At 31.3% G+C, this 11357-nt stretch overlaps 1 protein-coding gene across 1 annotated transcript in view; it reads left to right on the plus strand.

The window, feature by feature from the left end:
- Positions 1–11357, plus strand: part of TECRL (trans-2,3-enoyl-CoA reductase-like) — a 163919-nt gene that overhangs the window by 95003 nt on the left and 57559 nt on the right. Inside the window, exon 3 of the mRNA XM_011969831.1 lies at positions 6074–6118. Within this exon, the coding sequence (XP_011825221.1) occupies positions 6074–6118 (45 nt within the window). The remainder of the gene's footprint in view (positions 1–6073; positions 6119–11357) is intronic.

An 11357-nucleotide genomic window follows, 5' to 3' on the forward strand; every position in this document is an offset into this window, starting at 1 on the left:
AAAATTGGGAGGAGTGTCACTGAGGTAAAGAATCCTCTGGGAGACTTGCACAGCAGATATTATCTAATGTAAATGGGGACATAGATATGATGACCAATCTTGCTTCTTCCTTAGATAATAGTGGGTAATTCAGTGAGCAAACTGGTTACAAATTTTAACCAGTGAGCATAAAGAAATAGTTTGGTTGCAATCTGCATGCCCCTCTTCCTGCCCCACGTAATTCTTGCTTTGTGCTTTGTATCACAAATAACCAACTTGTTGCTTTATGCAGCCTTCCTTCATCCTATGTTTTATTGTATAATTCAGAGTTTTTGTGCAACTTTAAAATCTTCCATTTCTAGAAGCCTGTCTTTGTCTTCCTATAGAAACTTTCTTCTGCAGTTGCTGATTATATTGTGTTAGAGCATTCTATCTTTCTTATTTGAGTACTTAGTAATAGTAAACTCTTTAGCAGTTGAATTGTTTTTCAAGGTCAGCAAAATTATACACATTGATTGGTGCTGGTTTGAATGTTAAACACATTTAGTTGTTGAGGATGAGAGCAGAAACAGTTTTCTCATTTTTCAGATAGATAAACACTATCATACATCTCATAATAAACCATTAAATGTCTCACTGGCATCCTTGGTTTCATTCTGGCTTGATCACTTAATTATGTAGGTAGCATTTACAAGACTGCAAAGAAATGGTTTACAGAGAATAAAATGGTCAATTTAATTCCAGTGAAGTACTATACTAAATGAATCATTTTTAACAAAATAAATCCAGCTAATTTAACTATTAAATCAGTAGCCAGTAACTTTAGCACATCAAGGAAGAGTTTTGGCTAATGTTTGATGTTTATTTCTTAAGAAGAAATATAAGAATTCATGTACCTGCCCCTTTTCTTAGATCTGTAGACCTCCACTGTTTAGAAGGAGTATAACAATTCTAATAAAATAAGATATTCAAAGTGATAATACAATATACATAGGACATTCTCTCATGCCATGACACTTCCTATTTAGCATTCCATTCCCCAATTAATACTTCCTATTCCTTAATTTTGTTTTGCACATTCTTCCTAAATTTTCAGGATGGTTTAAAGTCAAAGAATACTTCCCATTTTGTATATTATGGTTGTATATACTTTTTGTATAAGCACATACATTATTAGTAGCACTATCATCATATTGTATATAATCAAATTACAAGATATTCTGCTTTTTTATATAGAATTATCCACATGCATGGCAGAATTTTACTCAATATTGTTTTATTTATCTCATCCCTTTCTCTTGAAATCAATTTCTTTTTCTCAAATTGGTCCTTTAGATGTTAATCTAATGATAGAAAGAAGTGTTCTATTGACAGTAAGACTTGTTAGTCTAATTAAACTTGTCCTTATTTTACATTTTATTTCAATGGTGTTTTATTTAAAAGCTATTTGGCCAATATCTTATATTGCTCTTTAGAACTCTTCTATTAGTTTAATTGCCATTTATTTGTTGGTAATATTTACGACATTTTTTGTTATTTTTTAATCTGTCTTTTAAAAATATTTTCTATTATTGTTTCAAACGTTTTAATAATTATACACTTACATCTGGTTTTCATTAAATATATATTCAGTATATATGTCTTGTCATCATACATGTCTTTAATTATATATATCAATATATGCATATGTATACATTTTATTTTATATATATGTATATAGTTATTTACAGTAATTCTTCAATATTTATCTTGATACATTTTGCCAGTGTTGGAAAACTCTCAGCCATCATATAATTCAATATATAGATTTTTTACTTTTCTTTAACTTTTTTATTCTCACGTCATTTTCACATATATTAGAATGATGTACTTTTTCATTGTTCATCATGTATATATTATACATCTTTCCTATTTCACATGTTTATCTTTCTTTGCTTTAGTTGGGATATTTTCTTCCAACTTCCAGTTCACTATTTTTCTCTCTACCATGAGATGATATCTCATAAACCCATTTACTATACTTTACAGTTCCCAAATGTCTGTGTTTCTTTCTATAGTTTCCAGATTTCCAGACAAATAATTCTGTCTTGTATTTTATGTTAATATCAATCATAGTTATTCTTAATTGTGTATGAAAACTTTATCTGAATTGTTGGTGAAACTCTGTAATACCTTTTAATTTCCCCCTGGTTTTTCATCATGTCTTGTCTTCTAGTACTCTTCGTTATATTTTATTGAGGCCTGGTATTATATATGAAAAAAATTAGATGTAATTATAGGGTCTGAATAAAGAAGTGATCTCCTTCCAGAGAAGATTTACATTTGCCTCTGCCAGCAGTAAGGCTGGACTTTGGAGGTTACAGATCACTGCAATTCAAACAGGGATGGAGATGACTCAAAATTGGACTTAATTTCCTTTAAGAATTGATTGATTTCTGATTCATCCTTATTTAAGGGTAATGACTGAAATTTTGAACTTTTACCAGAGTTTTTCTTTGTGCATAAAGTTTGATTTTTGTCCCATTAGGCTCATAGGTGTGTGAAAAGCCCTGCTCAGCTTCCTTGCCTCTTAGCTCCTTCTTCCAATATAAACAGATACCCTTAGGGGAATGGAGCTGTAGTTGCTGGACTCGGCTTTCTGAGCGTCCTCTGTCTCCCAGATCTTGGTTCCCTAATTATTTTTATTTTTCTTAACAACTCTGTGGAGATTTTGATAAAATAATTTCTCATACTTTTTCAGTCGATTGCAGCAGGAGGGGTGGATGAGATGGAATATGTGGTTTGTCATTGCAATTAATGGACTTTCTTGCTTATTGTTGTATATGCCTGTGAACATATATCATTTAATTTTGGTCCCTATTTCTTTTCATCTGTCTTTCATATTTTCTTAATCCCTTTATCTTTCTGCTTTCTGAGTAGTTTCTTCAGGCTCATCCTTTCATTGACTAATTCTTCTGTTTGTTCTGCATGACTACACCATCATTCCATTACATTTTAATCATAAGGTACAAAAGGTTTTATTTCAATAAATTTTATTTGATCTTTTCTCAAAAAAGCCTGTAGGTTTTTGCAGTTCTAATATTTTTGATTCTTTTTTTTTTTTTATCTTCCAATCATCTTTAAGTGATTTAGGTGACTTTCTGTGAGATTCCATATTTCTGATGTTCTCTGGAGTTAATCTTATTATTTATCATGTCCCTGCACACTTTCTAAAGGTGAATTAGTTTTTATATAATTCTTAAAACTTAACTTGTAAGTTTATCTACTTGAGGGTTTTAAGTTGCGTTACCTAAACTGAATAGATGGTCCTGCAGTAGGATATTTTTTCTAGGACCAGGTGTCCCAGAAGTATTATAGCTTCAGACCACCATTAGTGGCACACTACTAAAGTTTCAATGAGAGTATTCCAAAAACCTAACAATAATATTATAATATATACTTGAGCATCAAAACTTAATATGGCACCAGTGGCTGTTTACAAATTCTCAAGGGATATATATTTTCTATCTTTGAACAGGCAGAGATTGACATATTTTACCTGTATTGGAGGTGAATTTCGTTCTAATTATCTCTTTCAATTAAAGATGTTTATTTGTGCATAAGAATCACAAGCACTGGCCTAGGGCTTTATGTAGATTCCCAATGTGCAAGAAAACCAAAGAAATTGTGTGAACCCCAAAACTTACTGAATTATTTCTCAGATTCTTGATTATTTTCTATCACTGGATTTTCCTTTTTTTGTCTTGGGATCTCTATGCATAAAAGTTATATTTTATCTAGGAATATTAGTTATATGCAGTGTCTATATTGCCAGAAACAAAATATGTTCATTCTTCAGGATGTGGTATTTGTTTAGAATAGAATTGTCATTCTTATTGTATTGACTGCATGCTTCAAATATAGTTAATAACAAATATAATTCTGTTTTTCTTGACAACTCAAATGTTTTCTCCCATTAATCACTTTATTTGGGGTGAGGATCAACTGTGGTCTAATATGAATTCAGCGGTATTCACCTTTATTATTTCTTTCTATGGGATAAAGTTTGGTGATTAATTAAACTTTTATTTGGGGGAGAGACAGAGTCTCATTATATTGCCCAGGCTGGTCTTGAACTCAAAGGGTCAAGTATTCTTCCAGTCTTGGCCTCCCAAAATGTTGGGATTACAGGTGTGAACCATCATGCTCAACTGATTGATTAAAATTTATCATTAATGAACATCTTTTTTACTTCAGATATATTTTACTCCTATTATAATTTTAACACCACCCTACAGGTTATCAACATTTGAACTTTTGATCAATATTGAATTAAATTTCCACATGAGCAATGACCATATATATTCTGTCAATCATTAAGTATCCTTAAGAGGTCGTTAATGTTCAGTTCCAAACAAGAGCTTTGTAAGGTCTTAAAATTACAAGAGACAACATTTAATTCATTTTAGTGCTCATATTTCAGAAAATAAACTGGCAGGTTTTATTTCTGTAAATCTGTTAAGACTTCCAGACACTTCACAGTGGTTCGAACATTGTTGCATTCAATGCATAATCAGGTGTTGCTAAGCAGCACACTATAACTTTATTATTTTAGGTAGCATATAAACATATTTTGTTTACTTTAACCCATGAAAGGTGTTTCTCTGATTTTTTCCTCATATTTAGTTTCTCCTTTTTCTCTTTCCTCAACAGTATAGTAAAATAGTAAAGTAGAGCCCTCAGTTTTCCCTTATAAAATAGAATAATAATTTTATGTATCCTTCTGTGGGCTTTAAACATTTATTGTACTATATTCAATCTTTCAAATATTTGTTCTTTAAAAAGTACTAATAATTGAACATATTAGTTTGACTTCATATCGTGGCTATATTTGGGGTATTTATTATTATTGTAAATGCATTGAAAAGTTGTAATCAAAGCAATATAGTTTTTAACCAAATAAAATTATTTGGCTATGGAAAGTCATGGAGTTTTATGTTTTGATTTATTAGCTTTAAGAAAATAACATATTTTCTAGATAGTTACATTTATTTCAGTGTATGCGTTTACAATACCCACTCATAATAGACTTTAGAAGGTAAAAGATACAATATATTCTTAAAATTACCTACATTTATTTTTCATCTGACCTTCCTCTTTTCTTTCACCTAGTAATATATTACCTACTAATAGAGGCTCTGTCCATGGTTTCTCATTTCCATGAAGTACACTTATGCCTTTCTAGTCCTGAGTCATCTCTGCTTTCTCCCATGAATGTATTGAAAAAAAAAAAAAAAAAAAAAAAAAAAAAAAAAAGAAGATAATTGTGGAAAATTCCTTTAAAAATACTCTTTTTAAAAATTTATTATATATGTAGTAAATTTGTTTAAAGTTTAATCTCAAAGTTAAGAAGCAAACTTTTAATGGAGACTTTAAAACAATGGTATAGAATTTATTTTAAGATAAAGTTATATTCTGATAATTGTGAATCAACTCTTCATTATGGCAGTGTATAATAAAGATGATTTGATTTTTCTATAGAGATAGAATTATTTAGTGTTCTCTTTATTCCTAATGGTAGTGTAAAGAGAAAATTTCAAGTAATGTTTCTGCTATGACCAATAAACTCATAATATTAAAAGTCAATGACACATGTAATTCTGATAGACATCTTAGTATTTACTCATGATAGAGAAAATAACCCAATTTCAGGTGCAAATATTAGACAAATTTCAAATGAGATTAAAGTCCCCAATTTTAAATGAAATATATTCAAGCTTTTTATTGATGAAAAAATTACATAGACTGAAGTGCACAATTCATAGCTCGTACTACTTGATGTATGTCCAAAACCTGAACACACCTATGTAACAAGTCCAAAGATCAAAAAGCAAAAATTTACCACTTTTAAAGCTTTCTTCGTGCTTTCTCTCAGTCACTATCTGTCATTGTTGGTCAGCACCCTATAAAAGATAACCACTATTTCTATTTCTGAAACTAGATAACTTATTTTATTTACTTCCTAGATCTAAATTGTCTTCCCATGGAAACAGTTAGTTTTATAAGCGATAGTTACACTTTTTCTGACAATTAAATGTTATTTCTCATTGAATAGGTCCAAAGTGGTACCCTTCTCGAGTTGGTCTGCAGCTAGAATGTGGTAAGCAGCATTTTTCACTGATGTGTTTATTTAATTTAGAATCCTTTTTCTATTTTCAAAAGCTGACATTCACTTATCACTTAGTAAATATATAAATATTAGTATATTTAATTGATTCTCCTAACAAACTAGAGCTCCACTTTTATAAATGAATAATTTAGTCTCAAAGAGGTATTTTTTACATATTCACTGTCCATGAGTTTTAGAAGCAGATTCTGAAATTAAAATATATTTTTGTCTGTGAAGCTTTAACTGGTCACCTTCTCATTCTACTGCCCCACCACATATTTTTAAGGTTAATGCTTATTTTATTCATTTTTTTTCTTTTTCTTTTTGCTGTTATAAAGCAGAATAAGTGACATAAGGAACAAAACTAATGAATTTGGAGAAGAAGCATTATGCCCACTGTTAAACCTCAAGTTTCTCAGATTTTTAAACCCTATGATCTCAAGAAATTTATCAATAAATGCACTTAAAAATGGCTCCTACCAATAATTACTGCTACTGACACTACATCGACTTTATTTTAAAATTGGAATTTTAAATTTTAATGAAAGCTGTGGGTAGCATGTACTTTTTTCAGGATAGAGTGCTGATACTTAGTAAAAGTCTTCGATAGTAAATCTGTAGGAGGTACCTCTTAAGGAATTTCAATCTCTCAATTTTTCGTAAATGATGAGTTGATTTTTTGTTTCTATCGTTTTTCCTAATATTTAGATTGTCCTCTCTCAGGTATTACATGCACTTAAAGACAAATGATTATTTTGTTGAGTGTCTCAAAACTGTTATGAGTGTTTTCATTGCTGTCTTAAACATTTAATCTTTCTCTGAGATCTGTGTGTTCAAAACAAACAACTATGCAAGATTTCTAGAAGCCACACTTTTTTGATTCTCTCAAATTTATTTTTGCTCAAATGTTCAAGACAAATTCCCAACTACCTAGAGTTTAAGAAAAAAAAAAAATTATTGTCTCTTTTTTTTTGCCTTCATAGGGCCTAGCACATTTCAGCACATGAATGCCTTTCAATACATGGATGTTGACATATACAAAATGTAATTGACTCTTACCCAAAGAAGCCTCAAAGAATGTCACACACAACATTGTCAAATGTAACTTCCATTTGAAGGACACTATAAAAGACTGATAAATTTCTGTTAGTTCAGTGCTCTGGTGAATATGACATATTCCTTTTCTCCCAAATTTATTTACCTAGTTGAGTGTACCAGGGTTGGATATGAGATGAGTAAAATGTAGTTGTCTATGTGTCCTTAAAAAGGAATGTAATAATGTATTTGAAAAAAGAATCAATTGATTTAGTGAGATATGGTGCAAAGAAATCAAAATCCAAAGCTCACTTGGATTGATTCAGATTTTTACATTTGATTGACTCTCTCATAGTTACTTGCCTACAGGGTCTTCTTTTATGTTGCAGAACTAAAAAAACACTGAAATCATTTTTAAAGTGTTAGAGTTCATATGTTTATAATGCATACGATGATTGGCACAGGCTAGTTGCTCCATCAGTCTTAGTCATAACTATTAATATTAAGAAGAAAAAAAAGACAATACAAAAAAAAGCAAGGTCTTAATATTTATACATGTTTGCTCACAAAATATACTTACTAGAATCATGGATCTTATATGAATATTAGAGACTTCTATAGTTTCCTCACAAAAAAGAAATCTTTAAAACACAAACAAAATAACAAGCATTGTTTTTCATGGGTAAAATTTTAACCAGTTCTTCAGCTCTGTGTCTCTGCTGAGCTGTGCTATATTTAGCTGAACTTGGCTAGGTTCATGCATGCAGCTGCAGTGAGCTCCTGGGCTGTTAGGGAATGATTAGTCTACAATAACCACAACTTTCATGAAATTCCCTTTGTTCTATGTGGTCTCTCACCTCTCAGCAAAATAGTTTGGACTTACTCACAAGCTGGGAGTAGAAGTATAAAAATGAGCAGAGATACTAAAGAATTGTTGAAGCCCAGGTTTGGAACTAGTAAATGACCGTTTGTCCCACAAGTCACTAGTTAGCCCATATTCAAGGAGTGGGAATATAAGGACAGCTATCACTGAGAAGAACTACAAGGTCATACTGTATATGGTGTAGATATGGTGAAGAATTTCAGCTATTTTTACAATAAATCTATCATATAATCTGGTAAGTAAAATGTTTTGTATCTTCCTACTTTTATTCATATGCTTTATAATGTCCTGGAAGGACTGGGTAAAATTTCTAATGTTTAAAATCATTGGATTTCTACATAGAAAATATAGATTTTTTTCCATCACTGTTTCCAAGCAATACATTAAAGCTCCATCCACATCCTTTATACAATAATCTTGACAAACCACTAGGTTTGTGGTTGGTTGTGTACCCCAGTTCCAGGCCCATACTTGGGAGGGACTATCGAAAGACTGGGTTGTGCTTGTGTTAATTTGGTCAGGAAATTCAGGGCCCTTAAGTGACTGAAGCATGATCTAGAAAAATACGTCATGGGATCTAGTTAGGCATGTCCTGTCCTCTTGGCCCCACACATTCCTCTCCCTTTGATAAAGGACATAATCATGGAAAGCCAAGGACAATGGTCCCTTTTTCTTGAGTCTGAGTGCTATGATTAATGATACATCTAGATTCCGTCAAGTCGTTTTTTCAAAATCTCATATCGATGGGACTACATTTTAAAAATAGAATGCCAATCTCTGTTCTTTGAAGTTGGCAAGGATGATAGAAGGGTAGAAACTAACCCCTTTTCTAAGTATGCTAATAGATATAATTGGAAATATACTTTCAGCACACTTTCAAGTGATACAAAGCCAGTTGAATTTTTTGTCCATATTAACATTTTCTTATTCTTATACATAATTGTCATAATAGTACTGACACTTTTGATATCAAAGTCTTCACTTTGATCCATATTGCAAAAATTTTCTATCACTATGTAACAAATTTGCACAAATTTAGCAGTCTAAAAAATCTATCGTTTATTAGATTGAAGCCACATTATGGCTTGATTCTCTGATTAGGATGTTATAAGACTGGAATGAGAGTGTTGACTGTACTGAATTCTCATGTGAAGACTCTTGACAAAAAGCCACTTCTATCATCTTTTGTGTTATTGGAAGAGTTTGTGTTGAAAATGCTTGTTCCCCGGTGCCACAAAGAAATAGCACTTGAACATAAATTTAATTCTTACAGCAAGGCAATTTTTACTTTCTGCAGAAAGGGTGCTCATGATAGATGAAATAATGGCAAGAGCACCTTTTTGCATTTTATGTTTGTTTGTTTGTTTGGTCTTTGCAGTTGCATGAGAGAAGTTCCTGTGTTCTTGCTGGCTGTCACTTCCTAGAGACTGCTGTCTTTTCTCAAAGGCCACCTGTACCCTTGACATTGACCTTCTCCATCTTCAAGCCAGCAATAGCACAGTGAATCTTCCCAATGCACTGAATCTCTGAATTCCTCTGTCTCTGATTTCTGCACACAGATTGTAAAAATTCATGAAATAAATCAGGACTACCTAGATAATCTCATTTTTAAAAACCATGCAATATAATTTAATCAACAGAGTAACAGCCTATCATATGTAGAATTTCAGGGATTATACAGGGAACAGAAATCCTGAGAATTATCTAAGAAATCTGCCTGCCACACATGTGTTCTTAGGCAAACACAGGACTACGTTCACATTTTCAAAGCAATACAAAATTATCTTTATATGTAATTACATATATATATGTATTTTATAAATAGTAATCAATTTAAATGAAATTTCTAAAATATAACTATAAAATGGTTTTCAATAAAGCACCCAAAGAACCATATACATTAATATGACCACCTAAATTATCTGGCTGTTAAAAGTGAATTTATCAAATTTCTGCCTTCAAATGTAACATACAATAATTGTATATTTTCCTTTCCTTTTAAAAGTCCTTTAATTATAAACGTAAGTAAATATCTTGGATTCTGAAAGATCATCTAATGGTAGATGCAAATTAGCATTTTCTTATTTATTTCAAAAATAGAGACTGGAATGATGCCTTTTAATGATGTAGATAATATAAATCACAAATAACATATGTTAAGTATAACAATAATAATAATAACAATAATAGGATTATATTTGAGAGATTAATCCATTTTGGTGTATGAGCTCTAGTCTACTCACTTTTCTTCCTGCTTGGTATACATTTCTTTAAATAAAACAAAATATATTTGTATCTTATCTTATTAAATAATATTTAAGTTTTTTCGAATATTTTCTTATAAATAGTGCTTAAAAATATATTTTTGTACTATCTTCCCATATACACATTCCAGACTTGTCTGGTGGTTATTTTTAAGAATGCAGTCAATTATGTTTATTTTACATCTATCTTATGAGTAGCTAGCTCCCTTCAGTAATCTTTGCTATATCTTTGTCTTACTATGTCTAAAGCCTGTAATACTGGAAACCTTAGTGTGTTTTCATTCTTGTCTTTCCAGCTCCATCCATGTCCCTACAAAGGACATGAACTCATTCCTTTCTTTCCATGCTGAATATACAAACAATTTCATCAAGCCCCATGGTTTTAAATGTTAATGACTCTCAAATATCTACACACACTTCTACCCTGCTGCCTATTTGTTGATTCTTTCTTGAATGTCTAAAAGATACCACACACTTAAAATACCTTAAAGACTCTTAATTTTTACCCTCGTACCTTGCTTTTGCTGTAGTCTTCTTCATGTCAGTTAATGACCATTACAATGCACTTAAGTACTCGGGCCAAAAATCTAACTGTCTTTACCTCACTGAATCCTCTGTTCTCAATCAGTTTATTAAGAAGTTGAATCCAGACTATGTTCAAAATATATTTACAATTGATACATTTTAACATTTTCACCAATACCACCTTAATCCCAACAAAAGATCAACTCCAGCTGGATTAATTTTAAATGTCTCCTAAATAATCACCTCGCTTCCCTTCTTTCTACTTTTCACACAGCATTCAGAATATATTTTAAAAAGATAAATTATGCCATTCTCCTGGTGTTTTGGAGGGACCATTCATCTATCCACCTCTAATTTATACTATTATAAAATCATTTAGAAATAAGTTGAGATGTCATTGTACTAACACTCAAAATTATACTTTTTGTTGTTTTATTTTGTTTTCATTTTGAGGCAGGGTCTCACTTTGTCGCCCAGACTGGAGTGCAGTGAAGCGATCACAGTTCACTGCAGCCTTGACCTC

The sequence above is a fragment of the Mandrillus leucophaeus genome, unplaced genomic scaffold (genome assembly GCF_000951045.1).
Source record: "Mandrillus leucophaeus isolate KB7577 unplaced genomic scaffold, Mleu.le_1.0 Scaffold911, whole genome shotgun sequence".
In the NCBI taxonomy this organism is placed as follows: domain Eukaryota; kingdom Metazoa; phylum Chordata; class Mammalia; order Primates; family Cercopithecidae; genus Mandrillus; species Mandrillus leucophaeus.